The sequence below is a fragment of the Octopus sinensis genome, linkage group LG6, assembly GCF_006345805.1.
Source record: "Octopus sinensis linkage group LG6, ASM634580v1, whole genome shotgun sequence".
NCBI lineage: Eukaryota > Metazoa > Mollusca > Cephalopoda > Octopoda > Octopodidae > Octopus > Octopus sinensis.
The window spans coordinates 9,163,161-9,181,917 of NC_043002.1; the positions used below are offsets into that span (position 1 = coordinate 9,163,161).

The window sequence follows — 18,757 nt, forward strand, 5'->3', positions numbered from 1 at the left end:
TAGGCGCAGGAGTGGTGGTGTGGTAAGTAGCTTACTAACCAACCACATGGTTCCGGATTCAGTCCCACTGCGTGGCATCTTGGGCAAGTATCTTCTGCTATAGCCCCGGGCCGACCAATGCCTTGTGAGTGGATTTGGTAGAGGGAAACTGAAAGAAGCCTGTCGTATATATGTATGTGTATGTGTTTGTGTGTCTGTGTTTGTTCCCCTAGCATTGCTTGACAACCAATGCTGGTGTGTTTACGTCCCCGTCACTTAGCGGTTCAGCAAAAGAGACCGATAGAATAAGTACTGGGCTTACAAAAAGAATAAGTCCCGGGGTCGAGTTGCTCAACTAAAGGCGGTGCTCCAGCATGGCCGCAGTCAAATGACTGAAACAAGTAAAAGAGTAAAGAGTATAAATATTATGTTTCTCAGATACACAACCTTTTAAAACTGTAAATATATCTTCTAAAACCATTTTTCTTATTATTTTGCCCTAAAATATTTCAAAATCTGCAGTTTTGATCTTTCAATACCCTGAAATTTTGGTCTTTCACACTTTCAGTGTTCTGATTTTCTTGGTTCTTAGGACACAAGACACAAGAATGCCTCAATCCATGTTGTAATCTAGAATTACATGTATGTTACCGATGTTTGGAACATGTGGCCAAACCATGTGCATACATTCCCATGTATGTATTTGTGTGTCTGTGTTTGTCCTCCCACCATCACTTGACAACTGATGTTGGTGTGTTTACGCCTCCATAACTTAGCTGTTTGTCAAAAGAGACCAATAGAATAAGTACTAAGTTTACAAAGAATAAGTCCTGGAGTCAATTTGTTCGACTAAAGGCAGTGCTCCAGCATGGCTGCAGTCAAATGACTGAAACAAAATAAATGAATAAAAGAATACTAGTTCTTATACATACATGTAAACATATTCTTACGTATGAACTATATGAAATCATATTATTTATTCACACAAAGTGCCAATAGTGTGTGTGTGTGTGTGTGTATGTGTGTATCTGTGTGCGTGTGTGTTGACTTAGTAGCAGGAAAGCAAATATATAGTGATACTTTGCAAATTGTGTGTCCTTTGAAAAAGGAGTTGTGAAAATACAGAAAAAAAAAGAAACAGATTTAGTTTTGTGAAATTTTCCATTTGCTCTCAAGTTAAAGATTTCCAAATCTCAAAGGGAAAACTCTCAGCACACATGTTCAACATTAACTTGAAAAACAGCTAGTATCATATGAAAATTGAATAAAAATTTTCAGAAGGAAACAAGAACAAAAATAATATTGTTTTCTTTATTTTAATATTAATAATAAAGGTAGATTTTAAATTTCTGGCCAACACAGGATTTTAAGTTTGTTAGGAAAGAATATATTTAAGTAAATTAATAATAGTATATGAAACTGGCATAGTACCTACTTAAAAAAAAATAACAGAGGGTGAACTGGTAAGATTTAAATTCTTAAAGTAGAAAAATGGCATTTGTTCCAAGACAATGATTTCTGTTTAGGACCTTTATTCATTATAAATCAGTAAATTATACAAATATCAGAGAGATAAAAAAAACAGTATTCTTTGAACAAAGTCTTTTGTGGGAACGAAATTCTTAGCACACGTTACCATTACTTCTTTGGTACAGTTACCATTAGAAACATATAACTCATTTCAATATATATTTCAACATATATATATCACGTGATCACGTGACCGACCAGGCTATCAGATGTTGCTTCACATCGCTGGTCACAATGCGCTTCGCATTGCTTTAGCGTTCAAATGACGCCACCCCGCTGGCTAGGTGAGCAGGCCAACAGAAGAAAGAGTGAGAGAAAGTTGCGGTGAAAGAGTACAGCAGAGATCGCCACCAACCCCTGCTGGAGCATCGTGGAGCTTTAGATGTTTTCGCTCAATAAACACTCACAACGACCGGTCCAGGAATCGAAACCATGATCCTACGACCGCAAGTCCACTGCCCTAACCACTGGGCCATTGTGCCTCCACATATTTCAATATACATTTCAGTATATAAAAAAAAAAATTGATTGCATATCCATGACTCCAAACATCACCACTATTCTCATTCAGTTTGCATCCCTGCATGAGGCATCTAACTCTCCTCACTCCAGTTTTCCTGGCTGACATAAAACTTGTTCTACACCTTACTTCAGAGTACAGTGATTAATAGTAACGGATTAACTGTCAGTACTAATTGCAACTCCTTTTTTAAATGCAGCCAGCACTTTACTAACTTCCGGTCTCGTCCACAAATTACTAAGTTAATCATGCATTAATGGATACATCTCTATGTATACAAACGGCAAAGTGTGTGTGTGTGTGTGTGTGTATGTGTGTCCTTTATACAAATCCACAATTTTTCAGTTAGAGGGCTCGCACTTTCTATGGTCATTGAAAACCATCCAAGGGTGGTCGTGCACATCTTTACATTTCCCCAGTCATCCCGCAAAGCCATTAAAAAATCAATAGAAGTGACTTTTTTGTGAATTTTCTATCCAAAACCCAATCAAAATGCCCGAAACTTGATACGCCAATTGAATGCCAGCTAGCTGTGTGTGATTGGTTGGAGATTTGGACAGTACTCGCGTGTATGTGCGCATGCACGCAGCTGTATATGCATGCAGTAGCACTATGACCCGGCGTTGCCAGGTCATAGTGCTAGTCATTAATAATTTAAATGCTATGAAGTCAATGAAATAGTAGGAATAGAAAACCTGAAAAAAAATGTCTTTCTCGTGCTTCTGTACACCATCTCCAAATGCAGAATTAGTTTAAATCTATTTGTAGCCAACTTTACCTTTTACCCAGTCAGGGTTGATGAAATAAGTATATATCATGTGCTAGTATTGATTCAATCAACTACCTTGTCCTAAATAAATTTATGAACATGTGCCAATCAAAGAAATCAATAATGCATGCACTGAAGAGTAGAGGTAAATTCTTTCATACAAAATATCACTTCCATATTTCATATGTTGCCAGATTTACTGTGAGTGAAATCAGAAGAAAGGTTGGTAAGAGGATGGAAAATTTCAATTTGACTGGTTAGAAAATGTCTTTAGCCCCTTGTGGGTAGTAAAGAAATAGGTATTTCATTCTGAGTTCAAATTCCACCGAAGTCGACTTTGCCTTTCATCCTTTCGGGGTCGATTAAATAAGTACCAGTTATGCACTGGGGTCTATGTAATCGACTCAATCCGTTTGTCTGTCCTTGTTTGTCCCCTCTGTGTTTAGCCCCTTGTGGGTAGTAAAGAAATAGGTATGGAAGTAAAGACAAAAAATGGGACATCACTGTTCTTCACATAAAAGATATGCTTTCAATAGTGGAATTTAAAGTATAATTCAGTGTCCCCTGTACTACCACTCTTACTATTATTACAACTATTACTGGAAATTTGACTCAAGCTACAGTGCCATAAGGTCAATCCAATCCAAAAGGAACATAAACCATAAAGTATAAAGGAGAGAAAGTAGATTTTATCAGATTGAAAAACGTGTTAAAGGCTTAAATAGTTTTCTCTCTCTCTTTCTCTGTAGTTTTGATTTATGATAACATATACAGTAATTGAAATACATCGTTTAGTAAAAAGAAGGTTCAAATATCTTTACAACTGTAACATTATTTCCTTTCATAGTTAGAAATTCATAGAATAACTGCATAGGGAGATAAGTACTCAAATAAAGAGTAATATTAACATATTTTGACAAAATTATTGACACTCAAAACCATTGTAAAACGAGCCAATAAAAATTTCTCAGTCATTGGGGAATAAGTTTAAATAGAATGACTAATTCAGAGCTAAGGGCTACAAATTTAGGCATTATCAGAATCACTTAAGTTTTTTTTTTTTATCTTTCCTGGGTTGAAAAAAAACATTTTAATAATATTATAGAAGCAAAACAAATTCCAGATCTCACATTCAAGCATTGTTACAATTAATTTAGGTTTGTAAACCTTCTGGGATTGATAAAATATATACCAATCATAATCACAGCTGAAACATGACAATCCAGTCCTACCTCGAGGGAGAAGTTAAAGCCAATGTTCAGTCACTCAGACTCTGTCTACCCTGTCATTTCAAAACAAACTATCAGCATTTATAGTAGCAACTACATCACCTAAATGGAATACAGGAACATTTTTTTTACTAATTCCGGTTATATATTGTATATCAAAGGCTGACTGATCTCAGATGTTTCTGGTAATCTTAATGTTGGTAATCTTAATTTTTAGTCATCTTTCTAAGAGCAACTTTAAACGGAGTCTGGATAGATTCCTTCAAAGAATACCAGATAAGCCACCTATAATTGGATACAACTCACCCAACAAGAACTCACTACTTGAACAAAACTTGACTTAAGCAAAACTTGACTTAAACAGGATTCGAATAATCCTATCAGGTGGTGCTATTAAGTTAGACATGGCCTGGACCAATCTTTGGTCGAAACATATCTAAGTTATCTAAGTAATCCATTTCTGGGTGAGTGTGGTTTTTGTAGGCATTTGAAAGGAAAGGAACAAATTTATTTTATTCGAGCAAAATCCTAAATGTATTCACATTTTTGATTGATGAAGTAAAAACCTCTCTGGAGCATTTCCAATGACCAATTCAAATGTGTACACTAGGGCAAAAAGGCCACAATCATATGTACCAACTTGGTGGATTAGTAATATGCACTTGTTGAACTGCAGGAATTATATTTGTTTGTGGTGAGTACAGCATTGTTATTTGTGCTGTTAGTTCCTGTGGTACTGGTAAGTTCAAACTATCAAACATCAAAAAAATTGGTCGACAAAACAAAAGAATTGTTTCTGGTGTGATGAATGAACAGTGTGTGGTGTGGACTATATATTAAAAATTCCATGTGAGGACAAATGGTTGGTTGTATTGGAATTCCGGGAAAATTTTCCACTATGGCTTAGAAGTGGTTGTGTGGTAAGTAGCTTGTTTACCAACAACATAGTTCCGGGTTCGGTCCCACTGCATGGCACCTTGGGCAAGTCTCTTCTACTATAGCCTCAGGCCGACCAAAGCCTTGTGAGTGGATTTGGTAGACGGAAACTGAAAGAAGTCCATCGTATATATGTATATATGTGTATGTATGTATGTATATGTTTGTGTGTCTGTGTTTGTCCCCCCAACATTGCTTGACAACCGATGCTGGTATGTTTACGTCCCCGTAACTTAGCAGTTCGGCAAAAGAGACCGAAAGAATAAGTACTAGGCTTACAAAGAATAAGTCGTGGGGTCGATTTGCTCGACTGAAGGCAGTGCTCCAGCATGGCCACAGTCACATGACTGAAACAAGTAAAAGGTAAAGTAAAGTATGATTTTCAAACCGGCATCAATATATTTGTCACATAACATTCATTCCAAAAGTAAAAACAACTTCTCTTCATATTTAAAAGCAAATGTTCTCAACCAAAATGTCCCCTTGCCCATTGGCTCAGGGGGAGAGGAAATCAGCTTTTTCAGCTTTTTTTCACTTTTTTTGATTTTAGGGATGAAACAATTACACAAGTAGCTGAAGCAATTTTTAGAAGAACATACCTGTTCATGAACACTCAAAATCTCCTTAATGCCTGCACCAAGCAATACTAATTTTGAATGATAGTGTTCAATAATAATTTTCATTCGCCTCAACTGGTCTCCGTGCCGGTGGCACGTAAAAAGCACCAACCGATTGTGGCCGTTGCAAGCCTCCCCTGGCCCCTGTGCCGTTGGCATGTAAAAAGCACCACTACACTCACAGAGTGGTTGGTGTTAGGAAGGGCATCCAGCCGTAGAAACACTGCCAGATCAGACTGAAGCCTGGTGCAGCCTCCTGGCTTCCCAGACCCCAGTCGAACCGTCCAACCCATGCTAGCATGGAAAGCGGATGTTAAACGATGATGATGATGATTTGTATTTGAATGGTACAAAATCCATTGACCCAGGATAGGACACAACACTGGGGTCTAGTGAAACTAACAGTGCTGACAAGCCAGCTGCAAGAATCAATAAAATGCAAAAGCTGTAATCTACATTACGATTTTCATTAGACACCTGACTGTTTAGGTAACTTTAGATAACAAATGTCATCAGACAAACTTATTGATGCCAGGTTAAAGATTATAGTGGAAAATTTTCCTGAAATTCCAATACAATCAACCATTTTTTTCTCACATGGAATTTCATCACACCAGGAACAATACTCTGAAACATATCTGCAGATGCCTGAACAGCAAGGGGAAGTGGCTGACATCCCCTGTTCGAAGGTTGCAATGGACACAGGTTCATGTGTCATATAGCTAGCTAGAGGCGATGGCCTCTTGGAGGTAATCACTTTGCCACAGGTCAGTGCATTTTCGTCTCACTGCATCTCACAAATGCTTCAGAACTGCCAAGTAAAATGTCTGGTTAGCAGTTTGACCAAGAGGAACAAATTCTGTGTAGACAGATCCTTTCACATTGATGAAACAAATCAGCCTCGTCTTCACATTGGATTTCACTTGACATGCTTTGGGGAGGGGTGCAGGTTGACACTGAATGCTTCCATTGATTTGATTGCTGCTTCATTTCCAGGTCGTAGCCATAGCACCAACTTTCATCACCAGTGACGACCTTCGAGAGAAGGTTCCGATCAACTTCCAACTGTTTTTTCAGTTCACGATATGCATTCAATCATGACCACGTTCGATCTTCTGTGATGGAAAAAAGCAAGGCACAAATTTTGCTGCAACTCTTTCCATTCACAATTCCTTGCTCAAAACTCATTGGCAAGAGCTCCAGGATACACCATGTGGCAGTACAACTTCCCTCAATGCCAGTAGTTGGCAGACTGATGCTTGAGGGTCACATCAAGTGGCTTCTAGTGCCAGAACCCTGAACTACAATAGGCTTTCCTACATAGAATGTTTCTGGGGTACCCCCTCATAAATATATATGTGTGTGAGTGATCAAAGTGTACACCAGTCATATCAACAAGTTCGTCAATGGTTCAGCAATAGTCCTACAAGATCAGTTAATAAATTTTCATGTTGTTTTCATTCATTCAGAAGGTCGACGATCATCCTGAACAAGGTTGGTCTTCAAGCAACAAGTGACCATTCCTAAAACATGAAAATCACTTGTAAACTTGAATTTTGCTCATGGCAGCATCCTTGTGAGCTGTTTGAAGCATGACAACCGTTTTGACTGTCGTTTTCCCCAGCGGAAAACAGAATTTCATGGAAGCATGCTGCTCCTTCATTTCAACCATCAACAAAATCAACAAACAGGTAAGAAGCAGAGCAAAACAAAGACACACCATGTGGCAGTACGACTTCCCTCAATGACAGGGGTTGGCAGCAGACTGATGCCTGATGGTCACATCAAGTGGCTTCTAGTGCCAGAAGCCTGAAATACAATAGGCTTTCCCACAGAGAATGTTTCTGGGGTACCCCCTCATAAATATATGTGTGTGCGTGAGTGATCAAAGTGTACAGTGTGTGTGTGTGTGTGTGTGTGTGTGGTGTGTGTGTGTGAGTGACTCCAATAGTAAAACATTCTGTTATATATTTCATTAAATGTGTTTCATAAAAATTGTGTGAATGACTGCTATTTCCAGAAAATCCAGTTCAGTACTTCTCTTTAATAGGAGTCTTGTTATTATATTCAATAATAAAACATTTAAGACATTGGATTTCCAAGTCTTCCTAGAACTTACAAATAGTTAGGATGGCATATGTTCATAAGTTAATACTTAGAATTTGAAACAGTCTAAGATATATATACTTCTTTTATATAATTACTGCAGACAATTGACTGAATGAAGCGAAGAAATATATAAGAAAAACACAGACAGACAGCAGAGAGAGAGAAAGTGAGAGAGAGAGAGAGACAGAGAGAGTCATTTATGATTAATATTTCCATACAAGTAGCATCTATACAACATTAAAACAGTAGTACAGCAAGGCAGGTGTTGTACATAGAGCAACCCAAGGTAGGGTCTGATGGAGGTTGGGTTAAATATAAGCACCGACAGAGGAAAAGCAGACAGAAATTAAACTGAATAGAAAATAAAAATAGTTTCATAGAGAATAAAATACAACAGATTTTCAAGAAAACATAAACAATACACAGAGACTACAATACTGCATATTTAAAAAGAAAAATTCATGTATGTTTATCCATGTGAAGGATACACCAGACTACTTTTACTTATATATACATTGAAATTTCCAAGCAAAGCTGCAGGAAATAACATACATACATACATACATACATACATACATACATACATACAGACAGACAGACAGACAGACAGCCATACATATATATACTACTAATGTAGGATGAAGTTTTTCTACAGAAAAAAATTTCATCAAAAAAGTGGCAGCATATTAAAATACCTTTATAGGTTAAAATTATAAACAAGGGCAAAAGAAAATTATTTCTATGCCAATATGCTGATAACAGACTTTTTAATTCGTCAATTTCCACATATTATTATACACCCACTACAGAAATACGCTGTGTTGAAATCAAGGAAAGCTAGCCAACAGAATTTTTTAAAAAGTTCGTTATTTCTATATTGAATCAATTTCGGAATTAATCTCATAATAGATTTTTTCCTCTTCAGTAGAAAATACAAATAGAAATAAATGAAATACTTACATGCACCCATGGAAAAAAAGCCAAAGCAAAAGTCATGTGTACATATAAGTACCCCAGATATATCTAAATATAAAATCCTTTGGTTAACCTCAGCACATGTGTGAACTGTTCTCCACTACAGCTTATAGTGGTTACCAGTCCCTATAGCGAATAGTAATATATCTACTACTAATATAGATGAATGTTTTTACAGAAAAAAATTATATATATATATATATATATAATATATATATATTCCCCTCACCTACCACCCTACCACCCTACCTCTCCAATGCACCATTCTCCAAGCTTTCCGGCATCTCCAGTCCGACCTGTCCACTTCACACCTCTTCCCTAACCGACCCCTCCCCTCCTTCAAACGAGCCCACAACCTATGAAACTTCTTGGTCCACAGCTTCTTCCTCAACCCTACCTCCCAGCCTGGCTCGTTCCCCTGCTCCTGCCTACGCTGCCGCACTTGCCCTTACCTCTCCAACACCACCCTCCTCACCAGCACCCATCATCGACCCTATCGCATCACCGACTCCTTCACCTGCACCTCCAGCAATATCATCTATTGCATCTCCTGCTCTCTCTGCTATTCTCTGTACATCGGACAAACGGGACGCCGCTTGGCTGACTGGTTCGTGGAACACCTCCGAGACATCCGCCTTGGCAATGACACCATTTTCGCTCCACTGGTCACTCCTTGCAACACCTGTCTGTGTTCGGATTGTCCTTGCACAGAGGCCATCCGGACTCCCGTTTGCGCCGTGAACAGGGATTAATCTTCCTTCTTCGCTCTTTTACGCCATTTGGGCTCAACTCTCCCCCCTCTTCATCTAGCCTCCTCCCCGACTCCTACTTCTCTTCACTCTTACATCTCTTCACCCCTACTCTCTTCCCTCTTCCCTCTTACTCTCTTTCTCAAACACAAATATACAGGAAAAATCACAATACACAAGAAGGTATATATTAACAGGCAAACTTCATAAGAAATGCAATACATTATATCATATTTCTCCCATATCATCAGGTTATACCATAATTAAGAGTCAAATATCGATATGTTATGAGGCTGAAGATTATAAAAGATGTAAAACTCAAAACAAAAATACATACCTCAGTTTCAAATATGAAAATGAGTTGTAAACCATGAACCAACCAAAACTGTAGGCAGTTTACTAGAAATGTTCAGAGAATTTGCATCATTTGATGTGTACATCCATTATCTGAAATATCATTGTAAGAAGAAAGGGGACTTAACATAACAGATTATACATAAAAGAAAAGAGACAAAAAGAAATTTACATTATTTTTTTTTCCTTTCCTTCTTGGGACACAAAACCCTACTTGTGAAGACCTGTTGAGGCAAGATAAAATCAAAAAATCAAAAATCAAAATCGATCAACATGAATGGAAATTGTAGCTGTGATACCAGTGCCGGTGGCACATAAGAGAACCATCCGAACATGGCCGGTGGCATGTAAAAAGCACCATCCGTTCGTGGCTGTTGCCAGCCTCGCCTGGCCCCCGTGCCGGTGGCACGTAAAAAGCACCCACTACACTCATGGAGTGGTTGGCGTTAGGAAGGGCATCCAGCCGTAGAAACATTGCCAGATCAGACTGTGCCTGGTGCAGCCTTCTGGCTTCCCAGACCCCAGTTGCACCATCCAACCCATGCCAGCATGGAAAGCGGACACTAAACGATGATGATGATTTTTATGAACCTCCACAAAATCAAATGTTAGAGTTAGAATACTATTATCTGCTACAAGTACATCACCAAACCCAAAAAGACAATACCAATGCTTTTGTGTTTGTTGGTTGTTGGTGAAGCCATTGGGCTATGAGTCAATATATTCAAATACATAATGTAGTCTATAGTAGTAAAACCTGTCCACCACAGTAGAACTGATAGCAGTGTTGGTGTCACATAAACAGCACTGGTGCTGGTGCTACATGAAAAGTACCCAGTGCACTCTGAAAAGTGATTGGTATTAGGAAGAGCATCCAGCTGTAGGAATGGTGCCAAAACAGATGATGGAGCCTGGTGTGGCTGCTGGACATACCAGCTCCTGTCAAACCATCCAACCTATGCCAGCATGGAAAACAGGCATTAAATGATGATGATGATGATGATGATGACATATATACAAACATATAAATATGCATATATGTACATATATACATACATACTCTTTTACTCTTTTACTTGTTTCAGTTATCTGACTGTGGCCATGCTGGAGCACCACCTTTTCGTCGAGCAAATTGACCCCAGGACTTATTCTTTGTAAGCCTATTACTTATTCTATCGGTCTCTTTTGCCGAACCGCTAAGTTACGGGGACGTAAACACATCAGCATCGGTTGTCAAGCGATGTTGGGGGGACAAACACATACACACAAACACACACACACACATATATATATAAATATATACATATATACAATGGGCTTCTTTCAGTTTCCGACTACCAAATCCACTCACAAGGCTTTGGTCGGCTTGAAGCTATAGTGGAAGACACTTGCCCAAGGTGCCACACAGTGGGACTGAACCGGTATGTAATTGTATATTTGTGTCCATGTATTATATATTGTGTGTAAAAAACATTCTGACGAGGGGAGTGTCAATTTCAAATATATGAAATGTTTCATATCAATTGGTGCGTCTCCGAATGAACATTTTTGTAATTTTGTAATTTTGTATATTTATCTTTTCTGTATTTTTTCTGGAATTTTAATGCGTCATTTTAATATGTCATTGTATGTTTTATTACCCCAAAATTTTTAATTTAACAAATTTTTACCAACTGTTTTATGGTTTTAAGCGTAAATTCAATATGTTATAGATGCAACACTGATTCTTATATATTTATAAATATTTTACATGATGTTTATTCATTTATATATTATTATATTTTTAAACGCCGGACCTTATATCTGTTCTGCAGATATAAATGAATATATGAATATATGTATGTGTTTGATCTTTCTGTGGATTTTGTAATGTTCCTTTAGTTGCTGCTCACATTGCCTCCCCTCAGATTAACAAGTGGAATATAGCTCATTTGGGGCACTACAATTCCAGTCTAATATATATATTTTGAGTGTTGTTGTCACTAGCGATCTCAAGATATAACTTTGTATTTTGTGTATATATATAATCTAAAAAAGGAATATAAAAATATGAATATAAAAAGTTTTAAAATATACAGTATATATACATGCACGCATGCATGCATGCAAACACACACACACACACACACACACACACACACACACACACACACACACATACATTGTTGAATGACTGTTGACTACTCATTGGTTCTACTGCCCTTTGACTGGTCTTATTTTTTGTCCTGCAGGGTGTCCAACAATCCCCCTCCTCACCAAGCAAGCTTGGTGGGGGTTACCAGTTTAGTTGCTGATGATCCAACCATCGAACTGGTTATACTGATTCACATTTTACCTGTAGTGCTCAAGAGCAACCAATGTAACGTGTTTTATACATATTTATGATTCCTTTTTTATCCCATTGATATTTTTTATATATATATTTGTATTTTTATTTCGTTTATATGTATATATATATGTATATATATATATATCACTGTGATCACCGTGACCGACCAGGCTATGAGATGTTGCTACACATCGCTGGTCACAATGCGCTTCGCATTGTTTTAGCCTTCAAATGACGCCACCCCGCTGGCTAAGCGAGCAGGCCAACAGAAGAAAGAGTGAGAGAAAGCAGGGATCGCCACACACACCCCCTTCCGAAGCCTCGTGGAGCTTTAGGTGTTTTCACTCAATAAACACTCACAACGTCCGGTCTGGGAATCGAAACCGCGATCCTACAACCGCGAGTCCGCTGCCATAACAACTGGGCCATTACGCCACCATATATATATATATATATAGGGAGAGTTACGAAAAAAACAAACAGATGTATTAGTATAACTCTCAGGAATAGAAAAGTCTTTTACGTTTCGAGCCTACGCTCTTCTACAGAAAGGGACATAGAAAAAACAAGGAGAGAAAAAAAGGAGAGAGAAAAAAAAGGAGAGAGAAAAAAAAAAAATATATATATATATATATATATACATATATATTATATATGTGTGTGTGTTTGTATAAACAGATAAGGAGTGATGGAGCTCCTGTGTTTAACAAAGCCATGGTGAAGGCAATCTATCAAGTGGTATATATATATATATATATAATATATATATATATATATATATATATATATATATATATATATCTCTTATTATAAAAGGCAGATTTTATCTGCCTCCCTTTGGGAGTTATACAAATCTACAATATAGGATTTCTTCGATTACAATTTACCTAGCATTTTTAAGAGTACAATGCATCGCGTCATGCCAGGTCCAGTTTTTAAAATTTAAACTCCAATTAAGCAAAATTTACAGAAAACTCACATTCTGGTGTGTGTGTCACATGCTTTTCTTAGTCTGGTTTACACCACACGCAAACGCACACACACAGTGGGCAACGAATAAAATGAAAGTAAATAGCGACAGAGTGATTTGAGGAAGACTAAACTGAAAGTATTTTAACCACTACTCAAAAAATAAAAAAACACAGCAAACAGAAACAAATAAATACATAACCATTTACTCCTCACACAATTTCTTCAATTAGAATTTAACTAAGATTTTTCAGAGTACTTCAGTGGGTGATGCCATAAAAAATTTCTTTCAATTTTACCACCAATTAAGACAAAATTCGAGAAAACTCAATATTTTAACCTATCACTCCGAAAGCATTGATGTACATGTGTGCGTGCGTGAGTGTGTGTGTGTCATTCCTCACACACACGCATACACATACATATACAACTACATACAACTACATACACATACAACTACATACAAACACGTGTGTTTGTTATTAGTAAAAAAGGCGCCAAAACTCAACTTACTTATCATTCCAACACATTTGCAAAGACACAAGGACGGACAGAAAAGGTAAATTGGTTTTTATTTTACTCTGTATATATTTTATTATATAATATTATATATAGATATATGTATATATAATTGCAGTATGAAACAGTGTTTATGTATAAACAGACGACACTTATATATAGTTACCAAGCCGCCTGAATTTACCTATTCATATTTAAATGAGAATATCAGAGCAAACCTCTTTAGTACATTCGTGAAAACACGTATTATACTTCGTAAACACTTCAACTACAGTTTTGTACAAAAATCGAAGTGTAATTTTAATTCCGTGAATTATGGGAGATTTTTTTCCGAAATTTGTTCCTATTGTGTTTTCAAAATTTGTAATTCTGACAAAAAATGGATACGAATTTCATTATATCAAGCAGCGAGTCAGAATTCGAAGGATTTTCTACTGAAGACCTTCATAAATCTAACTCTATGACTGAAAAAAAAAAGCATCTTTATATAAGAGTGAAGTTGTGTGTCTGTCTCCTACGATTAGATTCCTAACTACTCCCACATTTTGCGGTGCAGTTTAACCAAAAGCGGGTATCTTATAGTCGTGATTCATATCGAGCCCTTCTGGGTATTAGCGTGCGTCTACGATGAGTCTACGATTTTAAAAAAATTTACCATCATATTTTTCCATTTTAATGCATTTTTTCCGCTTTTATATAAGGGAAGTAACTCTCTAAAAATATCTACGATGTGTCAACGATTTAAAAAAAAATTTACCTTAATTTTTTTTCAATTTTTAATGCATTTTTTTGCTATTTTTTGGCTATAACTCTCTAAAAATGCTTATATAGTTATTTCCCTTACAACCCGAGCAACGCCGGGCGATACTGCTAGTATATATATATATATATATATAAAGTAAAATGGAGAATATACACATAGGATAATCAATTTATTTATTAATTATCATAATCAATTGATATTGCCTTCATGGCGTTTCAGTTTGTTGCTCCATTCAAAGTTGTTCATTTAAAGTGCATTTTGAAGTTGAAAGAAAAAAACCTCAAAGCAAATTGACTTCTATAGAACTTCCAATATCATTAATTGGTATAGAGTTAAACTGGTATATGCTTGGAAAATTTATCCCTAGGAAAGGACAATTTCTTTCCATACAAATATAAATCTCTCTATATATATAAATGGCAAAATGTGTGCGTGCGAGTGTGTGTGTGTGTGTCCTTTATACAAATCCATAATTTTTCAGTTAGAGGGCTCGCACTTTCTATGGTCATTCAAAACCGTCCAAGGGTGGTCGTGCACGTCTTTACATTTCCCCAGTCACCCCACAAAGCTATTAAAAAATCAATAGAAGTGACTTTTTTGTGAATTTTCTATCCAAAACCCAGTCAAAATGCCCAAAACTTGATACGCCAATTGAATGCCAGCTAGCTGTATATGATTGGTTGGAGATTTGGACAGTACTCGCGTGTATGTGCACACACACGCAGCTGTATATGCATGCACTAGCACTATGACCTGGCGTTGCTGGGTCATAGTGCTAGTATAGTATAAAATTGATAAAAAGTGTGCAGTGAACTTGCCATGAGGAGTGGAAAATCCAACATTTCAGACAGTCCTTCTTCAGGGGTAAAGTAGAAAGGAGAGAAATTAATAAGAGGCAGCAGAGTTTTACAAGTAGCTGGCTGTAATTGATAAGGGCTGCAGGACCACATGAGCTTCTTATGTGAACAAGAAGAGAAACAATGCAAGACGGAAAGAATAATGGAATGAAGAAAAGCAGGCAAAATCAAGTGACATGAAAAGAAAAGTTCAAAAGAGAAGGGAGATGAAAGATGAGAAATGGTTTCAGGAATTAAAGGAGGTGTACAAGTAAAAGGAAAAGCTGTTCATTTATACATATGGTGATAGGGTGCCAAGTTCAACTATGAAATGTTGCTCCATCTGTTTACTTAAGAATGTGGATCCATGCCACACACTGATAAGTGTGAAAGAAGAAAGAAGACATGCACCCAACACCAGAGCTGAAGACACTTCCGAAAGGGGGGAGGGCCCCGCCACGTCAAAACGGTAGAGGAGTAGGGGCCGAAACCGGACGTGGTTCCTCCTGATGATGTCTTGAGCTAACTGGATCCTGTAAAGGAGCTGTTGTGGTCTGCTACTACGAAACATGGTTGTAATTCCTCCTGGAATAGCCTGTAGTGTTGAAGTGGGCAGGACAGGTTGGCCAAGCATACTTAGCAGGATGCCTCAAATATGTTCCTGAGGGCAACCAGAAAGGTGTCGGCCTGTCTCTCCATTGTAAAGTACACTGCAGAGTTTGTTAGGTTAGTCAATGTGCAACAGGAAGTTCTGAGTAATACAATGTTGTATCTTAGGTTACTCATTCCAACATGACAAGCTGTTCCATCACTCATTTATCTCTTATCAGTTATGATTCATGAAAAGAATACCTGCAGCTTATATAAACATATTATCATCAATACGATTACACTGGCAGTTATTAGTATCATACAGCTGGTTCTCTTTACTAAAGTACTTATAACTAATAAGCAGAGCAACAAAAAATTTTGTTGTTATGTGTTTTATTTTTATTATACCCAAAGCAAAAAGGGTATTTATACCCAAAACAAAAAGGAATTATAGAAGACTTAATTACCTCCATGTGCACTGAATATGAAAATAAAGAACTACTGTATTCAAAAATTAGTGTCTATCAAGGAGCAAAATAACTTGGTTGCTATCAGTTGTACAATTGAAGATTAAAACATTAGCTTCTAACTATATATAATTTATCTCTGAAGAGCTTTTATGTCCACGCAAACCTAAATAAGGTCAAAAACATTAAAAAAAAATATATTTAACAACTCACATATTGTTCCCAATGTTTGGGTTTAATCTTTCTTAAAAGTTTCCAGCTGAGATAAACATTTCATATGAGATATCTTACATCAAAAGACAACAGCAGAACACCACAAATGGACCATTCGGCAAAGTTATAGAGATTTCCATTGTCTTAAACAAGCTAGCTGTATGTTTAAGCAGCTAACATCTACAGCAAAAGTATTTTTTACCTATATTCTATGTTAATATATTCCAAGCAGAATGCTTTGTTGTCGTTCATCTCAACCGGAAATATTAATAAAGGCAGTTAGCGTGTCTAATAACGATCCCCTTGACACGGCTTACTACTCGTGGTTAAGAATATATAAAAAGGACAACTCTGGTCAAGTAGCACAGAGGAAAAATTAAGCATGTCATTAGTGAATGACTAAGCAACAAAGTGATCTAAACAGGAAAATGTTGCTTACTTGATAGCAATGTCTCTACAGTAATTTCCATCATCATTGTGTCAATTGATGCCATTAATTAGATGATTGTGGAAAAGAAAAAAAGGGGGAGGATAGTTTCTTCTTATATAAAGTGTTATGGGAAATGAATCTGACACAACTTCCAGTTAACACACTAGTAACCATTTTGTCATTCATAGTAACATTTTTCTTTGTTTATAGAAAGAATAAATATTTTGCTTAACAAAAATCTCAACAGATATCAGTGTTCTACTTCATATGGGCTTAATGATTCATATACATGTATATGTTCATCATCATCATTTAACGTCCGTCCTCCATGCTAGCATGGGTTGGACGATTCAACGGGGGACCTGGGAAGCCAGATGGCTGCACCAGGCTCCAGTCTGATTTGGCAGAGTTTCTACAGCTGGATGCCCTTCCTAACGCCAACCACTCCAAGAGTGTAGTGGGTGCTTTTTACATGCCACCGGCACAGGTGCCAGGCGAGGCTGGCAACGACCACAATCGGATTGGTGCTTTTTACGTGCCACCGGGACGGAAGCCAGTCAAGGCGGCGCTGGCATCGGCCACATTCGGATGGTGCTTTTTACATGCCACCGGCACAGGTGCCAGGCGAGGCTGGCAATGGCCATGATCGGATTGGTGCTTTTTACAAGCCACCGGCACGGAAGCCAGTCAAAGCGGCGCTGGCATCGGCCACGTTCGGATGGTGCTTTTTACATGCCACCGGCACAGGTGCCAGGCGAGGCTGGCAACGGCCATGATCGGATTGGTGCTTTTTACATGCCCCTGGCATGGAAGCCAGTCAAGGCGGCGCTGGCATCGGCCACGTTCGGATGGTGCTTTTTACATGCCCCTGGCACAGAAGCCAGTCAAGGCGGCGCTGGCATCGGCCACGTTCGGATGGTGCTTTTTACATGCCACCGGCACAGGTGCCAGGCGAGGCTGGCAACGGCCATGATCAGATTGGTGCTTTTTACATGCCACCGGCACGGAAGCCAGTCAAGGCAGCGCTGGCATCGGCCAATTTCGGATGGTGCTTTTTACGTGCCACCGACAATTTCTATGTGTCTATGTGACTATCCTGTGTGTACATACTGTTGCAAGTGCATTGTATTTGTGTATATATGTATATAGTAGCAAGTTGCAATGTGTGTTGGAGAGAGAAAGAGGAGAGAGAGAGACCGGGTAAATGTGTATTAACAAACATATGATATTTAAAACTATATAGTGTCCTGTCGACTGTCTAGTGGTTCTTACTCTCTTTACTCCTTTTACTCTTTTACTTGTTTCAGTCATTTTGACTGCAGCCATGCTGGAGCACCGCCTTTAGTCGAGCAAATCGACCCCGGGACTTATTCTTTGTAAGCCCAGTACTTATTCTATTCTAGTGTCTCTTTTGCCGAACCGCTAAGTGACGGGGACGTAAACACGCCAGCATCGGTTGTCAAGCAATGCTAGGGGGACAAACACACACACACACACACACACATACATATATATATATACATATATACGACAGGCTTCTTTCAGTTTCCGTCTACCAAATCCACTCACAAGGCATTGGTTGGCCCGGGGCTATAGCAGAAGACACTTGCCCAAGATGTCACGCAGTGGGACTGAACCCGGAACCATGTGGTTGGTAAGCAAGCTATTTACCACACAGCCACTCCTTTCTTATTCAAGAAAATTTAAAAACAGGTAGGGTGGTAGGGAATACAAGTGAAACAATCTGAAAGTAGACAGGTAAGGAACACAACAGAAGCAAAAACCAGGAAAATTCTCAGAATGCTTGATAATACACCACAGATTGCTCTTTTTCATTTAGCTTCTATGTGAACAGATAGATATCTTAAGCATA

The 18,757-nt window shown here is 38.0% G+C and overlaps 1 protein-coding gene across 6 annotated transcripts in view; it reads right to left on the reverse strand.

Moving 5' to 3' along the window:
• The window catches only part of LOC115213383, a 127,784-nt gene that overhangs the window by 80,183 nt on the left and 28,844 nt on the right, over window positions 1-18,757 (reverse strand). For 2 of the 6 annotated variants that reach the window (XM_029782329.2, XM_036503625.1), the window contains exon 2: window positions 9,751-9,860. The exons of the other annotated variants lie outside the window; for them this stretch is intronic. In XM_029782329.2, the coding sequence (XP_029638189.1) occupies window positions 9,751-9,785 (35 nt within the window). In that variant the 5' untranslated portion in view covers window positions 9,786-9,860. The remainder of the gene's footprint in view (window positions 1-9,750; window positions 9,861-18,757) is intronic. 6 annotated transcript variants of the gene reach the window in all.